Source organism: Eretmochelys imbricata, chromosome 5 (assembly GCF_965152235.1).
Source record: "Eretmochelys imbricata isolate rEreImb1 chromosome 5, rEreImb1.hap1, whole genome shotgun sequence".
NCBI classification, from domain to species: domain Eukaryota; kingdom Metazoa; phylum Chordata; order Testudines; family Cheloniidae; genus Eretmochelys; species Eretmochelys imbricata.
The window spans coordinates 44,906,810-44,928,032 of NC_135576.1; the positions used below are offsets into that span (position 1 = coordinate 44,906,810).

General features: G+C 41.4%; 1 protein-coding gene across 1 annotated transcript in view; it reads right to left on the reverse strand.

The window, feature by feature from the left end:
• The window catches only part of JMY (junction mediating and regulatory protein, p53 cofactor), a 133,669-nt gene that overhangs the window by 66,474 nt on the left and 45,972 nt on the right, over positions 1 to 21,223 (reverse strand). Inside the window, exons 3-4 of the mRNA XM_077816306.1 lie at positions 11,273 to 11,423; positions 4,033 to 4,202 (exon numbers count right to left, since the gene is read on the reverse strand). Coding sequence (XP_077672432.1) covers positions 4,033 to 4,202; positions 11,273 to 11,423 — 321 coding nt within the window. The remainder of the gene's footprint in view (positions 1 to 4,032; positions 4,203 to 11,272; positions 11,424 to 21,223) is intronic.

Genomic DNA, 21,223 nt, shown 5'->3' on the forward strand with positions numbered 1-21,223 from the left:
AGAAGGTGACTGAAAAGACCAGTCTCCCACAAATAAGTAGAGTTCCCCCTCCCATCCAACATCTTAATGGGCATGAAAAGACAAACAGCATTCCCCATCAGCCAGGATGAAAGAAAAGAAAGGAAATGATTTTGCTTTCATGTAATGTGTCAATAATCTACAGAGTATATATCTTACAAGGTTTTTAAAAAGATATCTGTTGCTTTCACCTTTTGCTTTGCTGATTTGTATTTTTGGATGGATATTTTTGGATGGACATTTTTGGATGGACATAAGAATAACCATACTGGGTCAAGACCAATGGTCCCTTTAGCCCAGTATCCTGTCTTCCGACAGTGGCTAATGCCAGGTGCTTCAGAAGGAATGAGAAGAATAGAGACTCATCAAGTAATCCATCCTGTCACCCATTCCCAGCTTCTGACAACAGAGGCTAGGGACACTTCAAAGCATTGTTTTGCATCTCTGCCCATTCTGGCTAATAGCCATTGATGGACCTATTCTCCATGAATTTATCTAGTTCTTTTTTGAATCCTGTTATAGTCTTAGCCTTCACAACATCTTCTGGCAAGGAGTTCCACTGGTTGACTGTGTTGTGTGAAAAAATCCTTCATTTTGTTTGTTTTAAACCTGCTGCCTATTGATTTCATTTGGTGGCCCTAGTTCTTGTGTTATGAGAAGAAGTAACTTCCTTATTTACTTTCTCCACACCAATCATGATTTTATAGACCTCTATCACATCTCCCCTTCGTCATCTCTTTTCCAAGCTGAAAAGCCTCAGTCTTATTAATGTCTCCTCATATGGAAGCTGTTCCATACCCTTAATAATTTTTGTTGCCCTTTTCCATACCTTTTCCCATTCCAATATATCTTTTTTAAGATGGGGCGACCACATCTGCACACAGTATTCAAAATGGATTTATAGAGAGACAATATGATATTTTCTGTTTTATTATCTACCCCTTACTTAATGATTCCCAACATTCTGTTCAGTTTTTTGACTGTCAGTGCTCATTGAGTGGATGTTTTCAGAGAACTATTCACAATGACTCCAAGCTCTCTTTCCTGAGCGGTAACAGCTAATTTCGACCCCATCATTTTATATATATAGTTAGGATTATGTTTTCCAATGTGCATTGGTTTGCATTCATCAACATTGAATTTCATCTGCCATTTTCTTGCCCAGTCACCCAGTTTTGTGAAATCCCTTTGTAAAGAATTACAATCTGCTTTGGACTTGACTATCTTGAGTAATTTTGTATCATCTACAAATTTTGCCACCTCCCTGTTTACCCCTTTTTCCAGATCATTTATGAACATATTGAATTATACTGGTCCCAATACAGACCCTGGGGGACACACCATATTTACCTCTCTCCATTCTGAAAACTGACCATTTATTCCTACCCTTTGTTTCCTATCTTTTAACCAGTTACTAATCTAGGAGAGGACCTTTCCTCTTATCCCATGACAGCTTACTTTGCTTAGGAGTCTTTGGTGAGGGATCTTATAATAATCTGATGCAATGTTCTCTATTTATAAATAATCTTGTAACAGATTTATAAACAAACTATTTACAGAGCAAGTCAAGTCTATGGAATTCAGCAATAAGTAAAAAGTCTGCAATGAGACACTGGTGGAAATGCATTGACCAATAACACACTTCCGTGTATCCAAACAATTTTACGTATGTATAGAGAAAGGGAGCGCTCACTGTGATTTAATACATTTCTGTTTGCCATCATGATGACAAGACTTGGCAACCAGTCCATAAAATGGAATCTGGTCTACCTCTGATGACTCTTTACATAGTTCCTCTCAAACAATGCATGAGCACAGCAACCACAGATGGAATTTAGGAGGTACAATGCAGAAACAGAAATTTAGTTATGTAAAGATGTGGCTGTTCTTACAGACCACAACAGAAAAGGGTTACGCTTTAACTATGAGGTGAAAACAAAAACAAAAAAACAAGACTAGCTTGTCCCTTTGTCTCCAATTCAGAGGCCCCAGGTGTTGATTCATAAATTCCAAGACTGTGGATACATTGGCAAATAAGTATTCACAATTCGATACTGGTAAGGTTCCACCAATGTAGCAAAAATGGAAGCAGAGGTATAGATGGTGGTAAAAATCCATGAACCCTTACCACAGTACAGCTTCCACCAAGGCTAACACCAGTGGAGCTGCATCAGTGGTGTATTATGGCCCTAATCACAGAAATGTAGGGCAGGAAAGGCTGTCTAGAGGTCATCTAGTCCAGCTCCCTGCACTGATGATGCTATTTTAGGCAAGGCTTTAAAAGCAGAGACTGCATTACCTTCAACAGTGGCTTATTTGAACGTGGTCAATTTAAACAGCTATCACCTTTTCTAAAATGGCTTTTTCAACAGATATCTTTGTGGAATTGGTGTGCTCTTTTTCCAATATGTATATAGGAAAAGGCAATATACAGTTTTGTTTTAATTTAGTTTATTTAAGAAGAGTGAAAAGAATGTATCATTACGATGAAAAAGTTGATAGAAATATTATAAGGACAACACCCTTAACAGGATTTCCAGTCACAACTTCTAAAATGTTAAGATACAATCCCTTAAGCAACCTTTTTTAGTTATCCATAGAGATTTACAGGAATTAGTCAGCTACATGCCAGCTATCCTACTATTCCCTGAATACAACAGACAGTTACAAATAAATAAAACTTTAGAAGTTGCATGTAAGGGCTATATTAATTACTCCACCTATTCCCTAGCTCATATGCATATAGAGAGACAGACTATAGATATACTGTATGACTGTTTTTACCACAGTAAAGGAGCAGCAGACTGGTCCTGGCCAACCATGTAATAACGCCATGATTACACTATGGGACTTCAGAGACCATCATAAGTTTTGTGGATAAAGCACACAATAAGAAGCCCGTTTAGATGCAAGGATTCAAAAACTGAGGAGAAAAATTTGAATTTGCCAAAAATAAATCGGGCATAAGTGTTTAAGTCCAAGGAGCGGTTTGTTGCACTTTCCAACATAGAAACGGCATCCAAACAATGCTACTTTGTATTTATCTTTTTAATGCGCTAATTTGTGATAAAAGTGATAATATGATTTTACAATATAGAGATTTGTTCACATGGAAAATTCTGTGTTGAAATCAAAGTTAGAAGATTCTGTTTGTGCACATATTAATCATTTATATGATTCAATGATTCTGGAATCATTTTGGCTAGTGAAACAGGCTTAAATACTTCTTGAGAGAGAAAGAGGCAGGTTTACATATCCATGGTTGTAGCAAATTGGAAATTCAGTAGAATTCTAGTCATTTATAGTAAAACACACAAACATCATCAAAACAAAGTGAGTAACATCTTTCATGAAAGTTGAAGGAGCAAGAATTTTCCACATAGACAATGAAAACCTAAAACAAAGCTTCTTGCTTCTGCAGTTTTCACCAAGTATGCTACCGTTTCCCCCCACCCCCACTCCCTATAGACAGTGATTTTTGGTGGTTTGTTTTTGTTGGGGTGAGGGGGGAGACTGTCACCTTTTTCTGGATCTCAGATGTTGATGTACATTGAGCCACTGTAGATCCAATGCTGCTCTCAGGCCTCCAAGAGCTCTTTGGAACAATGATGTGCTGAGATTATACACTAGGAGATTTCTGATCCTACTCCTCCCCTCCACACTCCCATTTTATTTGCTCCACTAAGATTGTCAGTAATTTTAAGATTACTAAAACGTGTCTTCTCAAAAAGTTTCTAGACTGCTTATTAAACAGTACAAGGAAGGAGACAACACAGGGTACCAGAAAATATGGAAGGAAAATGGTACAATACAATATCTACATTGCAACTTGCTGCCATCTGCCCAACAAGACTGATGACAGCATCTCCCTCTGCAATGGTAAAAAATTAGAGATTTTTTTGTAAATAGCCTTATAAATGTTTACATAAATATGTTTAAGAAAATTAAACTCAGAATTAATTCACAACAAATCCCAATATTTTTAATTTTAAATAGATTTGTATGAGAAATTACCTCTTCTTTCAGTGCATGTTTCTTTTGCTCCAAACAGATTTCCTTAGCTCTCATCAGCTGCAGTGTTTCCTTGGAAACTGCATACTGCAGCTTTTCCATACGTTCTACTGCTGCCGCCCATGCTGCCTTACCAAACTTTTTCTGATCTGCTCGCATTCGATCATACACAGCTGTAAAAGAAAAACAGAGCTCCGTTAATACAGATAAAATAGACGAAATTTGATGTGCTGTCAAATTTCATATACAATTTGTTAATGCTATCACAATTCCTATAAACACATCAACAATTTCTGCAATAGTAGTAGCTATTATGAAAATAAGTTTCCAGGAGCTTAAACATGATGCACGATTTCTGCAACTACATAATCTCCCCAGAACTGTCAGTCTCCAATGTACTTCTGCTCCTGACCACTGCAGATAGTTTGAAATTTAGTAAAATTTTGGAATCCTAGTTTGTTTCAAATTTCTGTTTACTTTGTTTGAGGCACTCGCCATGTTAAGTTTCCAGGTTTATCATCATACTCCAGCCACAAAAGCCACCCACTGACAGAGAATCTAAGGCTTTAAAATAAACAACAAGAATATGCAAACCTCCTGGAACACCTCCTCCCTCAGACATCTCTGTGGGGTATGTGGGAGAAATTACGTAATGGTGGATTTATTACTTTATTTACTGCACTTTCCAATAGGCTAACCAGACAAAGCTTTAAAACTCTGTGGGAAATTGTTATATAAAATATGGTAGTTTACAATGAGAACACAGATATACAGAGATGCTGATGTAGAGAGCCATCACCTCCAATAATCAAACAGCCTGGGTTCAGTTGCCCAGAAACTGTCCAATCTAACTGAGCTCAGAACTTTGTCAGGGGCTTTTTTTCAGTTGCCTACATCGCACTATAACTATATCTCTACGTAACAGTGAAATATGGACAAATGGCTAAAAACAGGTAGTGTTAAGAAGAAAACACACACTATCAGTGCGGAGAAGGGTAGGGGACATGGGCAGCTGGTAGATCTGCAAGTGTGTACGACAGGGTGCCTGGGATGGACCACACTGAGAATGCCACACTCAGGGAAGACTGCAAGAAATAGAGCAGGCAATCCCCAAAGCTGGTGGTATATTCTATAATTAGATTCACCAAGCTAGTAATAAAACAGCTTCCGAAGTACCACACTGGTTAACCAGAAGCCAATACACAGTCCCCTTTAGGCATTCCAGCCCTTGGCTTCCATCCAGACAGCCAAGTCTAATATATTGAGAAATTATTGAAAACCCATTTCACCATATGTGAGGTTCTTATTAATCCCAAAGGATCAGACACTTATTGACAGGTCAATATGTATCTCAGATCTTACTAAAATATCATGCTGTCAGCCAATCCTTAGTAAACTAATCAAAGATATATTAATAAAAGAAGAGAGTTATAAATGGTTAACAGATCATATACATACAAAAATTATTAGAAAATCCTTATATCAGGTTTGTAGCAGTGATGGAATAGACTGCTGGCTTGCAAAAGTCTCTGGTAACTTCCAAAAGATTGGAAGGTCCTCAGTCCATAGTTCAAGATGCTCCTTTTAGTCGTAAATCCACAGCACAGAGAATTAGAGCAGGAAAGAAGCAAAATGGAGTTGTCTCATGTGTCTTTTCTATTCTTTGCCATGTGCATGGAAATCTACTGTCCCAAAGAAAGCCCACAGCCTGTGTATGGAAAGTTACTGGCCCAAGAATGAGTCCGGGGTTACATGAACATATCACATGTCCGTATATGTTTTGCTGAATCACAAGGGGTGGCCATTGGCTCCTCACTGTCTGAGGCATCCACAAGAAGACCTGCTGAGCGGGATGAGTTTCTTCAATGGGCCATATGAGAGAGTGGAGTGATCTTAATGGGCCATCAATACATAGCTCAGGGGTGGCCAAATTTACTGACCCTCCGAGCCACACACAATAATCTTCAAAAGTTTGAGAACCAGGCGCACCTGCTGGGGCTCGGGGCTTCTGTCCTGTGGCAGGGGTCTTGGGGCTTCAGCCCTGTGGTGGGACAAGGGTGGGGGGAGTGCCTTAGGGCTTCAGACACATGGGAGGTGCCTGCTGGGGCTCGGGGCTTCTGCCCCACTCCTGCTGAAGGCCCAACCCCAGGAAGGCATCTCTCATGGGGCTGAAACCCTGAGCTCCCTGCCCCAGTCTGGTACGAAGAGAAAGGGGGAGGAGGGGCGGCCGCATTTTAACTGTAGAAAGAGCCACATGCAGCTCGCGAGTGGCAGTTTGACAACCTCTGACATAGGTTTACATTAGGGCAAGACAGCTATCTGGGAAAGTCACCCACGAATACAATACATGTTTAAGATACAAGTACATAGCCAAAATTTATAACTTCAGATACAAAGATGACATGCATATAAAGAAGATAATCATACTTAGCAAATCATAACTTTTCCATTGATGCCTTATATGCCATACTTTGTACCAGATTTATGGAAATTGTGTAACAGTGGTAACAACAGTGATACAAATGGTCACCTTTCTTATATTCACAGCATCACTGGGGGTACGCAAGCAGCTGGTTGATCTGGAAGTGGGTATAAAATAAGAAAAGTCTAGAAACCTCTGATCTAAATAATTCTCTGTCCTGATTCAGTGCAGGGGACTGGACTAGATGACCTACAAGGTCCCTTCCAATCCTACATATCTAAGGGTATGTCTACACTCCCAGCTGAATTGGTGGGCAGCGATCGATTCAGCGGGGATCGATTTATCACATCTAGTCTAAACGCGAAAAATCGACCCCCAAGCGCTCTCCCATCGATTCCAGCTCTGCGAGAGGCGCAGGTGGAGTCGACAGGGGAGCAGCAGCAGACTCACCACAGTGAAGACACCACAGTAAGTCGATCTAAGTACATCGACTTCAGCTCTGTTATTCACATAGCTGAAGTTGTGTAACTTAGATCAACCCCCCCCCCACCACCACCACCAGTGCAGACCAGGGCTATGATTCTATGATACTTCCAGGGCCTTTAGCTTTACTGGTTGTAAAGAAAACTTTCCAAATGAATGATAGAGACCCAAGTCTGCGAACAGCCTGAATATGAACATGAAACAATGAGTGTTAACATACACACTGTAAAGAGAGTGATCACTTAAGGTATGTTAACACTCATTGTTTCATGTTCTCTATGTATATAAATCTCCCCACTGTATTTTCCACTGAATGCATCCGATAAAGTGAGCTGTAGCTCACGAAAGCTCATGCTCAAATAAATTGGTTAGTCTCTAAGGTGCCACAAGTACTCCTTTTCTTTTTGCGAATACAGACTAACACGGCTGTTACTCTGAAACCTACCTATTGAGTGTTATCTTTGAGCCCTTATAATGGCAATCTAAATGCCGATATTATTTCACTACTAATCATTTTAGCACAATGGTACAAACTATCTCCAGAAGGAACCACCACCTGCCCCCAAATAGCAATAAGTGAGGGGCAATATAACTGCGACTCCCCAATATTTATTTATGACCTCCAGGTTGAGGCCCCTGATTTAACAGAAATATCCAGCTGATGTGTTTAGCCTAAAATTCTAAACTGCCTCTCATATGTTCCCAACTGCTAAGAATCCCAAATGTCATTTTCTACCTACCAAAGCCTCCAGCTACCCTTAACTTCTACAGTACAGTTGTGTGTTCAATACAAATCTGCAACACTAAGAAAATTAAGAATTATGGGGCAACAAAATTACACTTTAATATTAAATTGAACACCATCGTGAATATTGTAGACTGTGTATTTAATGTAACAAAAACATTTTATTTTAAAATTTGAAGCTGTTGGAAAATCCAGGCTCCTTGCTACAGAATTAGGTTCAAGTTAACCATACAGAGTACAGGAAGACCTGGTCATAACCAGATGAAACAGAACTTCTTCAGGAACCTTCCAGGATAGCAAAAGTCCCTTGCCTGATCAAGATTAGGACTCATTTATTTTGAGCATCAACCACTACTTGGGCTGAGACAGAAAACCATTCACTGATTTAAACTATGCAGGGCAATTATATGACATTACTTGAACACTTCTGCTAAGCAAAACTGGCTGAAATTCAGGATTTCACAGATGAAGCAATCAGTCTCCAGGCCCCAGATCCTCAAAGAAATTTAGGCCTAAAACCGGGCCCAGGTGTTTAAAGCAGTGGTACCCTCAGTAAGGGATAGCTGTTGAGTGCTAAGCTAGTAACATGGTTACTCACACCTTGCTTCCTCACTCAGTAACAAAATCTGTCCTTATTTTTATTATTCTTAGAATTACCATAGAGCCTAGGAGCCCTAATCATAGATGAGGACCCCATTGTGGCAGGCACTGTACAAATATGAACAAAAAGAGCTGCCCAAAAGATCTGACAATCTAAATATAAGCCAAGAGACAACAGAGGGATGGATGGATGCAGTGCTGTAGCAATGTCAGTCCCAGGATATTGAAGACAAGGTGGGTGAGGTAACATCTTTTATTGGACCACTTTCTGTTGGTGAGAGAGACAAGCTTTTGAGCTTACACAGAGCTCTTCTTCAGGTCTGGGAAAGCTATTCAGAATGTCACAACTAAATACAAGGTGGAACAGATTGTTTAACGTTAAGTAATTAACACATTTTTTCAAGGGACCATTCTAACTACTTCACCTTTGTTGATAGCAAGTAAGTCACAGGAAAACATTTTTCTTTATCAGTTAACATGCTTTCTGACTTAAAGTCTTGTCTATACTACACAGTGCACTTATTTAACTAAATGAGGTCTTTAAAAATTCACTGTAGTTAAACAAGTTTAACCCTTGCTTAAATCAGTGTAGCTTGCATTGGTAAGATACTGACTTAAGCTAAATCAATACAAGGAAGAGTCAGACCAATTTAAGCATGTCTACTTTAGGGTTTAACTAGAGTAACTTTTAAATTGATTTAGTTAAACTGGTGCATTTTCTAATATAGAAAAGGCCTTAGTTGTCAGACTTCCAACCAGCAGATACCTTTTGCAGATGAACCTGGGTAAAGTATTCTCTAAGTAGTGTAGCAAGATAACATAGGTTTACAAGATTCTTACAGTTCCGTAAGGTCTAACTGATGAGAGAAAGGAACAAGAAAAGCTGAGTCAGATGAAAGAGTGAGAAAAAATTGATATTATGGTTGCCACCTGCCTGAAAAAGAAGAATATCCTGCAGGAATTCTCGTCTGCATGGGGGTTGCCTAATCACAAAAAGTGCTGCTGTGCAGGAGCACAAACACGATTGCATTAAGGGGGCATTTTTGTTTGCTATTGTGGTTGTTCAAGAAGGAGGACTGATTAAAGAGAGAGATGGACAGGTAGAAACAGGATGAAAGGGTGGGGGGGGGAAGCTCTAGTTTCCTCTAAGGGAAAGAAAAGCACAACAACACCACAGACTTTAAGGTCAGAAGGGACCATTGTGATCATCGATTCTAGTCTGACCTCCTGCACGTTGCAGTCCAAAGAACCTCACCTACCCTTTAATAGACCCATAACCTCTGGCTGAGTTACTGAATCTTCAATCATGATTTAAAAAGACTTCAAGTTACAGAGAATCCACCATTTATTCTAGTTTAAACCTGCAAGTGACCCATGCCCCATGCTGCGGAAGAAGATGAAAACCCCCCAGGGTCTCTGCCAATCTAACCCAGTGAATTAGACCCCAAATATGGTAATTAGTTAGACCCAGAGCATGTCGACAACACCTACCAGCCAGAAACCTGGGAAAGATTTGCCTGTAGTAACTCAGAGCCCTCTCCATCTACTGTCCCATTACTGGCCGTTGGTGACGTTGCTATCAGTCACAGATCAGCTACATGCCATTGAGGGCAGTCTCATCATAACATCCCTCCACAAACTTATCAAGCGCAGTCTTGAAGTCAGTTAGGTTTTTTGCCCCCACTGCTCTGTTTGGAAGGCTGTTCCAGAAATTCACTCCTCTGATTGTTAGAAATTTTCATCCAATTTCAAGCCTAAATTTGTTGATGGCCAGTTTATATCCATTTGTTCTTGTGTCTGCATTGGTGCTTAACTTAAAAAACTCCTTTTCCACCCTGGTATTTATCCCTCTGATGTATTTATAAAGAGCAATCATATCTCCCCACAGCCTTCTTTCGGTTAAGCTAAACAAGCCCACCTCTTTGAGTCTCCTCTCATAAGGTAGGTTTTTCCATTACTGGGATAATCTTGGAGCCCTTCTCTGCACCTGTTCCAGTTTGAATTCATCTTTCTTAAACCAGAATTTCACACAGTATTCCAGATGAGGTCACACCAGTGCCTTGCACAGTGGTACTAACATTTCCCTGTCTCTACTGAAAATGCCTCGCCTGATGCATCCTAGGACTGCATTAGCCTTTTCCACAGCTGCATCACATTGGCGGGTCATAGTCATCCTGTGATCAACCAATACACCCAGATCTTTCTCCTCCTCTGTCACTCCCAACTGATACATACCCAGCTTATAGCAAAAATTCTTCTTGTTAGTCCCTACATGCATGACCTTGCACTTCACTCTATTAAATTTTATCCCATTTCTATTACTCCAGTTTATAAGGGAATCCAGATCTTCTTGTATGATATTCCAGTCCTCCTCTATATTGGCAATACCTCCCCACTTTGTGTCATCTGCACATTTTATTAGCACATTTCCACTTTCTGTGCCAAGTACCATAATAAAAATGTTAAATAAGATTGGTCCTAAGACTGATCCCTGAGGTACTCCACTAGTAACCTCCCTCCAGCCTGACAATTCACCTTTCAGTATGGCCCATTGTAGTCTCCCTTTAACCAGTTCCTTATCCACCTTTCAATTTTCATACTAATCCCCAACTACTCCAATATAATAAATAATTTCCCATGTGGAACCTTATCAAATGCCTTAGTGAAATCCAGGTAGATTAGAACTACTTCATTGCTATTGTCTAAAAAATCAGTTATCTTCTAAAAGAAGGAGAGCAGGTTGGTCTTGCACAATCTACCTTTTGTAAAACCATGTTGCATTTTATCCCAATTACCATTAACATCTATGCCTTTAACTACTTTCTCTTTCAAAATTTGTTCCAAGACCTTGCATATAACTAGGGTCAAACTAAGAGGCCTGTAGTTTCTCAGATCCTTTTTTTAAAAAAGGGGGGAAAAGTGAACTATTAAAATTCAACTTTGATTTCAAATAACCTTTATGTGAAAAAAATAAGACAGTGGAAAATGGTTACCTTTCTGTGCTTTGGCTGTTATTTCGAAGTACTTAACAGTAAGATCCTGAATAGAAAGGACAGCCATGTGGGCTTTCCGCTGCCAATCTGCATCTTCTTTTTGCAGGCTCTCAATTCTCCTGGGACCTAGGTAATCATTCTCTATGGAGATCTGAAAATAAATCAGTCCATCATTAACATCAACAAATTAAATTCTGTCAATGGCAGCTAGTTGCAGTCAACCTGGGTGAATAGAAATGATTTTTTTTTAAATGGGGAAAAAAAAACTTTAAATGCTCATTTATGCTGAAAAAGAACAAGTGTAGGGCCTCACTAACATTCTTACTGTGAGAACAGAAACTCAAAACAACAAATTGGTAAACGAATAGCCCATACTACGTTGCAACCAAAGCCACCTTCGACAAGTCAAAATAGCTTAAATGCTTCAACCAATGAAGGTTTGCAGTCTGAAGTCAATGCAAGTTGTACTCTGAGGTAGAACTAGGCACAATTTTTCAGCAAATTACTTATTTGTCAAAAATTGCAGCTTCAGTTGATCCTGAATGGTTAGAAAATGTGTGTAGAGTTCACAAAAGTGTCTACCAAACCAAAAAAAAGAAAAAGAAAGAAAAGGAAAAAAAAAGACATTTTAGTAAATGTTGAAACAAAACATTCTGTTTCAACCCATTTCAAGACAATTTTGTTTAGATTTTTTGCATTTTGACAAAAGCCAAGGAGAACTATTTTAAAAAATGCTTTGAAGGAGGGGTTTTGAGGGGGAGGAGGCCTAGCTTATAACCTTTAGCTCACTGATTAAAGTACTCTAGGATGTGGGTTCAATTCCCCCCTTATGCCTGACACAAAGAATAGGTTAATTGACTTGCCAAGCTCCCAAAGTCTTTGGCCAAGCCAGAAATTAAATCCAATTTCGCAGTCCAGTACTCTATACATTAACTATTCTTCCTCCCTAGCTGACTCTTCCACCAGTAGCAAGTTCAAACTGGCACAGGTACAGAGAAGGGCTACTAGGATGATCCGAGGAATGGAAAACTTGTCTTATGAAAGGAGACTCAAGGAGCTTGGCTTGTTTAGCCTAACTAAAAGAAGGTTGAGAGGAGATATGATTGCTCTGTATAAATATATCAGAGAGATAAATACCAGAGAGGAAGAGGAATTATTTAAGCTCAGTACCAATGTGGACACAAGAACAAATGGATATAAACTGGCCACCAGGAAGTTTAGACTTGAAATTAGACGAAGGTTTCTAACCATCAGAGGAGTGAAGTTTTGGAATAGCCTTCCAAGGGAAGCTGTGGGGGCAAAAGATCTATCTGGCTTTAAGATTAAACTTGATAAGTTTATGGAGGAGATGGTATGATGGGATAACATGATTTTGGTAATTAACTGATCTTTAAATATTCATGGTAAATAGGCCTAATGGCCTGTGATGGGATGTTAGATGGGGTGGGATCTGAGTTACCCAGGAAAGAATTTTCTGTAGTATCTGGCTGGTGAATCTTGCCCATATGCTCAGGGTTTAGCTGATCGCCATATTTGGGGTCAAGAAGGAATTTTCCTCCAGGGCAGATTGGAAGAGGCCCTGGAGGTTTTTCGCCTTCCTCTGTAGCATGGGGCACAGATAACTTGCTGGAGGATTCTCTGCTCCTTGAAGTCTTTAAACCACAATTTGAGGACTTCAATAGCTCAGATATAGGTGAGGTTTTTCGCATGAGTGGGCGGGTGAGATTCTGTGGCCTGCGTTGTGCAGGAGGTCAGACTAGATGATCATAATGGTCCCTTCGGACCTTAGTATCTATGAATCTATGAGTTTCTACAGGACAAATAAAGTCTTTATTTACACAAGTTTGCCTTTATATTGTGCCCTGCTGCAATACCAGTGTACTGCCATTGCACTCAGTGGGCTTGTAAACAATTCTGTTCATGTACAAGAACGGAATAGATTTACTCTTCCTCAAACATTCTGGCTCTGAAGTGCTATGAGGAGTAAAAAGCAAAACAAATTTTGCACATCAATTCTGAATATACCCTGGGATCAGAATATATTGAGTAATATCATGCCAATTTCGCATAGCCTCTTTTCATATTAAAAAGGCATTTTACATTAAACCTGATTTTTCTGGAAGGGGTCTGAGATTAACATTTTATTCTAAAAGTTGGAGAATTAATCCCAGAGAAGAAACAAGTCAGCAAGGCACTTATTACTGAATGTTAACACTCTGGAGTGACAGATTTGATTGATGGTGTCTTTCCCTTTTAAGGAAGTTGCAACTTATTGAGAACCTATGCTTCCTGGCTCAATCAATTTTTTCAAGTGAGTCACCAAACAGCTTGCTGCCTCTGACAGCCTAATGTATCAGTAGAGTGGAACTGAAATAATTACCCTACAAATTTATCCTAATTGTGAGCTCAAGAGTGAAAAGTGAAATAAAGTGTATAAAATGTCACAATAACCTATCAACAAAAAATGTTGATCGGAAAAGGTGCAAAAGTGAGACTGAATTATTCCAAACAAAAAGGCCTATTGATATAACTCAAGGACTGTATTAAGATCATGCCTGGCAAATACAAAAAGTGAGAGTCAATAAACCATAATTGATGTGTTGGAAATCAGGCCTACTGGTAGACAAAATAATGCTGGAATGAACTACTATGCCCATTGCTCTCTTTTGTGGTCAACAAAAAGAAAAAGGGAAATTGGCAGAGCAGCAGCAAAGGGGGACAAATGCTGACTGAAAGAAGGTGAAGAAATGAGCTTCACCATCATGCTACTACCTCCCGCTGTCTCTTGGGATTAACATCGCTGGGCCTTTGTCTTCCTGATCCCAAGAGATGTCCTGACCAGAGCAGGCCAAGAGAGACCCAGATGATATTGCCACCTCTATCAGATTCAGCTAAATCCTGACCACCACCAGGAATGTGAGACTGTGTCTCTCTCTCACTCACACACACACACGCCCCTTTTTCCTTCCCCACCTTATTTCTTCTTTCCTATGCTTGCAAAGTGAGAATCAACACCAGAGGAAAAAAAGCTGCATTTTCTATCTTCTACAATGCCACAACAACACAAACAATTGCATTTTTGATCAAAAGTACCCCCAAAAGGTATTAATTCTAATTCAATAAGGTTTAACTTTATTTAACTTTATTTAATTCCATAAGATCTGTTCAGGATATTGTCAGTCTGTAACAGCAGGTTCCTATTCCCTCCTAGGGCCAGATGGGATTGAACAAGGAAGACAGGGCCCTTGCACTGAAAAGTATGTCATTACTTCCCCAGGAAAGTCCTCAAAGTTTGTTTTTGTTTTTAAGGTGTGCTGAGGAGGGAAGAGAAAGTGGGTGTGCTATGGGCACCATGATTTCAGAAATGGGACCTGCAACCGTGGCTTTTTCCTGAAATCTCATACTATACACATCTCCCTCAGCTAGGAATCTTCCTCCTCCCTTCCCTTGGTTTTTGAACTTTTCCAGCTCCTTTGCACAACCAGTCAATGCAATAAGGGCAAAATTGTGACAGGAAATAGACTCTGGCCAGGCCACACTACTGCCTGAAGTGGGAATTTGCTGTCCTGCTCATCTTCCCTCCACCAGCATTACCACGAGTTACCCAGGACTAGAGGGTAGAAAAGGATAAATAAGATGTGCCAACAGCTGTTAAGGTAATACGAAAGAATGAAAGCAAGTTGAGGGAGCAGAGTATATCTATGATACAAGGCAGTATACTGAAGAAAAAAATATATAGTTTAATATGTAGGGGGTGTTTTGGACCAAAAGTTATCAAAGCTACTTCAGTGCATTCCTGCAACCAGAACACCATTCAGACCTGACATTGGCTTGGTTGATATAACAGCAAGTGAGACTGTATTTCAGCTCCATCCTCCCTCCAAAGACTATTATTAAAAACCTGTAGAACCAGCTATAACATAACTATACTCCCAAAGATATTTCCAAAAATGTATTTACACACTCCCTATCCAGTCTAAATAAGTTATCTAAACTTTGAAACGAACTTGGGCTTTTACACTAACTTCTTGAATGCTAAGATGGAACTGAACATTGATAAATCAAATTTTTCCCTTTAACTTCTCATACCTTACGGAGCTCTAAATTTGTTTGGGTTGTTTTGTTTGGTTGGTTTTTTTTTTACAAGCACACAGAGTCCACATCTTCACTACAGTCCACAATAATGCTCAGATCCCTTTCCTGACTTGATACAGCTAACAAGATATTAGGATGAACAAATGGAAGTGTAGACTCACACAGAAGATATTATAACTCCACTGTATAATTAAATGTTGCACCATCATATGGACTCTGTATGCAGTAGTGGTCACCATCTCAAAAACGTGTTGTTGCGGAATTAAGTGGAGGGGAATCAGAGAAAGGGGAGAATGATTAGGGTATGAAAGAGCTCTCATGAAAAGTGAGAAGATTAGGACTGTTTATCTTGGAAATGGAGATGAAGAAGAAGGAACATAAAACTGTATATAAAATTATATTCAAAACACTACATTAAGAAAGTTAAACTTGCAAAGTCAAGTGCCCATAGATTAGGAACTGCCAGAATTAACGCTGTCCATGCAACTTAATTCTGTCCCCTTGTGTTTATGAATTATGATGCAGCAGTCTCTGTCTTTAGTGACATGATCATATACTATTTTTGCAACTGATTCATTCAGTGAATGTGCAGTTAATCAATATTCCTTTTTATCCTACGGATTCAAAGCATGCCCCCCAATCTTATTTAACATATACCATCCAAACTCTGTGCTGAATACAAAATTGTTAGTTTCCTGCTGGGCATTTCTATCATGCTCTCACCAAGTGTTTCACAAACCTTAATGAATTTATCTCCACAACATCCCTGTGAGAACAGGTGGTGGTATCCCCATGATGCCGAATTCCTTCGTAAAGTACTTTGAGATCTACTGAGGAAAAGTGCCACGCAAGACTCCAGTTCCAGTTGCAAGGGCTTAGGACTTCTGCAAATCTGGTCACACGTGTCTCACACTGGGCACCCATGAAATGAGGAACTCAATTAATGACGGTCTGTGAAAAGTTTGGTTTAAGTGACTTACCCAACATCACACAGGAACTCTGTGGCAGAAGCAAGGATAGAATCTAATTCTTCAGGGTGGCACTTAATTTCCTTAATCAGTAGACCATCCTTTCTTCCTACAATCCCATCTCATTCACTACACACCTTCCAACTTCTGCAACAAATGAAGCAGGGTTCCTACAGACAGTCTCATTCACTACACAACCCTGATTGGTTCTCATCCTGTGCACTGAATAAGGCAAGGGTTTGGGGTGCAGGGGAGAGGAGGGATGGGGAAATAGATCATACAATAAAAGATCATCATAATGCGCACACACACAGGCCAAATTAAGGTTCCATCAGCAACATTTCAGATTCTGAAGAGTGTACTCTGGTGGTTAGACCATTAAGCCCATGTGCCCCATAGCCTGTCTTTGTCCACCAGCTCTTCTATTTATTCCAACCCAGCTCCTGCCTCCTTGCTTCTTTTACAACCGCCCTTCCCACCCACCCCTACCCTGCCCCAAAACCAGTTTCAGTCACTTCTTCCTATCTGTTGACCCCATCCCATGGTTCCTGGCCAACCACAGCGTGATATTCTGTACCTCATGGGAACACCCTACACACCCATATTCATCCTTATAAAATGATTGTGTGGTATCCAATGTAAAGTTTGTCATGTCGGGTGTCTTCGGAAGGCTCATGATGCACTAAGCATTGTTGTTCTAGTAATTTTATAGTAATTGTTGTTACAGTAATGTTGTAGTAATGTTATAGGTTATAATTCCATGTATACACTTATGAGGCTGAAAATGTGTCTTCATGGCTTAAAATAAGCCCAGGCAAAAACTCTCCAAGAGCAGAGAGGCAGATCACACCTCATCAGGACATGTATGGGACAAACCCAGCCCAGCCTCACAGGAACAAAGGACCTGGCCTAGGCAGCAACAAAAGGATCTGTTGGACTCTCGAGTGAGTCAACCTCCTTCCTTTGGTCAGTTTGCAACTGCGATGAGGTAATGCTCACCTGACTCTGAAGGGGGGGAGGGGGCAGAACCAAGAGGGAAGAAAGAACATGATAAAAGGGATAGACGTTTGCCATGCTCTTCCTCTCTCTTCCACCTCCATCTACAGACATCACCACCAAGCGACTGAAGCACTGATCAAAGAGGAGAGCCTGGCTGAAGGGCAACCAGCCAGCCTGTGGTGAGAAGCATCTAAGTTTGTAAGGGCATTGAAAGTGTTAAGATCAGCTTAGAATGCGTTTTGCTTTTATTTCATTTGACCAAATCCAACTTGTTATGCTTTGACTTATAATCACTTAAAATCTATCTTTATAGTCAATATATCTGTTTGTTTATTCTACCTGAAGCAGTGCATTTGGTTTGAAGCATGTCAGAGGCTCCCCTTAGGATAACAAGCCTGGTACATATCAATTTCTTTGTTAAACTGACAAACTCCTATAAGCTTCCAGCGTCCAGCAGGCATAACTGGACGCTGCAAGATGGAGGTTCCTAGGGTTATGTCTGGGACCGGAGATATTGGCTAGTGTCATTCGGTTTCAAGTAGCTGGGAGCAGCTTACATGCCAGAGGCTGTGCGTGAACAGCCCAGGAATGGGGGTTCTCACAGCAGAGCAGGGTAAGGCTGGCTCCCAGAGTCAAGGATTGGAGTGACCTAGCAGATCACCAGTCCAGATAACACCAGAGGGGAACGTCACACACACACCCTCTGCTACTTCTCACCATCTCACGTCTGCACATTCCTTCTGCCACCAACACTTCTCACCCCTCTGCTTTCCAGTCAAGATGTTTCCTCCACGCTGCCTGGACAACAGCAAGGGGAACAACGAGAGCATAGGAGAGAGAGTGTCTCCCCTGCAAATGCTTCTCCATTCTGCTGGGAGCAGCCCCTGCAACCTTCTTCAGGAGCATACTCAGTGCAGGCAGGCTCCTTACAGCATGTGGCTGTCACACTAAGTCTTCACTCAGCAGGTGTAAATCAAGATTTTTCAAAGGCTCATAACTTAGGCAAAAGCACATTTCTAACACCAGGTCAACTCCCTGCCCAATTTCAAGTCCATACACCAAACCATAGAGGTGCTAACAGCTTCTAAATGAGACAATTGGAAGATTTTATTTTAACATGGGGGGAAAAGAACAAAGCAGCCCACAACTGATCTGGGAGCTCCTGGACATCGCCAGAGAAGCTGTAGCACTGGGGAGAGGATGGGGAGAATGAGAGAAGGAAAGGGTTACTTACTGTGCCTGTGGTTCTTCAAGATGTGATACAGACATGTATTTCAGGTAGGTGTGTGTGTGCTCAAGAGCTGGAGACTTTTGTCTAGCAGTACCCATACAGAGGCAGTGCTCACACCTCATGCCTAGAGCCCCTCTCCTGGCTTTTTGAGGTGGTGCTACACTGACCTCCCTCAGTTCCCTCACAACAAACGTCCAGGGAAAGCCTCTGATGCAGAGGAGACGGAGGGTGGGTCATGGAATACGTCTGCATTATATATTGAAGAACCACAGTTACACTAAGTAACCTGTCATAAACATAAAGCTAAGGCATAAAATCCCTCCTTTACCTGTAAAGGGTTAATCAGTTCCATTAACCTAGTTGGCAAGTGACCAGAAGGACCAATGGGGAAAGAAGATAGTCTCTTGTTTACAAAAACAAAGTTAGGTTTTTGTTGGTCTCCGGAGACAGAGAGAGAGAGACCAAGCAAGTAATCCAGCTCCTACTGAATGATACATCTAAAAGTTTAGAAATAGTAAGTAATAGCAAGGAAATGCGTTACAGTATCTTTTGTTTTAGCTTGTGAATTTTCCCTATGCTAAGAGGAAGGTTTATTTTCCTGTTTTTTTGTAATTTTAAAGTTTTGCCTAGAGGTGAATCGTCTGTGTTTTAAATCCTATTACCCTGTAAAATTATCTTCCATCCTGATTTTACAGAGGTGTTTATTTTACTTTTTTTCCCCTTTATAATAAAAGTTCTGCTTTTAAGAATCTGATTGGGGTTTTCAGTGTTCCAAAAACCCAAGAGTCTGGTCTGTGCTCACCTTGTTTACTCTCAAGCCTCCCCAGGATGAAGGGGCTTGGGGGGATATTTTTGGGAAACAGGAACTCCAAGTGGTCCTTTTCCGAAATCTTTGTCTAACTCAGTTGGTGGTGGCTTGTGCCTTGGGGAAGTTTTTAACCTAAGCTGGTAGAGATAAGCTTAGGGGGTCTTTCATACGGGTCCCCACATTTGTACCCTAGAGTTCGGAGTGGGGAGGGAATCCTGACATAACCATTGTTTCTTCTTCTAGCAGATGTAGACATGTATTCCAAGCTGGTTACTAGCAAGCAGTACCCCCATTCAGAGGCAGGACTGGGAGTCTACCTGAGCAAAGACTGCAGGACTGCTCTTCCCACATTAGCATCCGTTCCAAAAGAAGCAGTGATCGAAAATGGTCCATAAATGTATGCACAGGCAACCATGTGGCCAACCTACAAACATCCAGTATGGAAATATCATTGAGGAATGCCACTGACATTGCCTGTGCTCTCATCAGATATGTTCCTAACTGCTGAGGAGGCGCCTGGAAGTGGTCAGTCGGCAGGAACGCCCTCAATTTTGTGGAATCTAACAGGGTCCCAATGAACTCCATTTGCTGAGTGGGGGCCAAGGTCAAAGTCACGGTGTTTAGAACAAGTCCCAAACGGTCAAGTGATCATAGTGTGGTTTCAACATGGGTGAGAACCTCCTCCCTAGAGCTACCCTTCAGAAACCAGTTGTCGGGGTAGGGAAGATATGGATCCCCTTCCTCTTGAGGTAGGCCATGACCACTGCCATACATCTGGTGAAGCAGGAAGCAGGAGAGAGGCCGGATGGGAGAATCGTGTGCTCAAAGTGGCAGACTCCTACCACAAAGCGAAGATACTTCCTGTGACTTGGCAGAATGGCCACATGGAAGTAGGTATCTTGAAGGTCCAGAGCAGTGAATCAGTCATAGGTGCCAACTCCATTGGTGCTCCACTCCTAGAGCACCCAGGGAAAAAAATTAGCGGATGCTGAGCACTCACCGGCAGCCTCCCACCCGCTGGCAGCCCCACTGATCAATTCCTCCCGCTCCCTCTCAGCGCTGCCCACCCACTGTGAATCAGCTGTTCCGCAGCTTGCCGGAGGCACTGGGAGGGAGGAGGAGAGTGGAGATGGGGCGCACTCAGGGGAGAGGGCGGAACTGGGCAGGAAGAGACAGGATGGAGATGAAGCATGGGGGGCTTGGGGCGGAGCAGGAGTTGAGCACCCCTGGTGCCTGGAGACCAGTCATGAACCAGTCAGTCACTCTTAGACAAAGTAGGGAGGATAACAGAAAGAGTGACCATGCTGAACTCACATATTAGATGAATTTGTTGAGTCCACAGAGTTCGAGGGTGGGTCTCATCCCACCCTTGGATTTCGACATCAGGAAAAAACAGGAGTAGAACCTGTGACTGTGGTGTTCTTGTGGAACCTCCTCCATTGCTCCCAATGCTAGAAGAGCAGTATCTTGTGAGAGGGGTCCTGAAGGAGGACTGGGAGAAGGGTGGGGAGGAGGCATTGAGAGGAACTGGATGGCATAGCCAAATCTGACAGTACCTAGAACCCAGCCGTCAGACGTCATCATTGAGACCCAGGCATCATAAAAATGAGCCAGCCTGTCTCCAAAGGAACAGGGGGACAACAAAGGAGGGGAAAAAACTGGAACAGTGCTCTAGATCAGTGAATCAAAATGGGTGCTTAGCAGGCACCGAAAGAAGGTGGGCAGTGCAACCGGGCCCAGAGCTCGAGTGCTTCCTCTTGAGAGACCTGTATCTCTTCCTGGGGTAGTCTCATTATCTCAGTGGGGAGAAGGGGGAAGGACTGCACAAAGAAGTGATGTAGCCTATACGG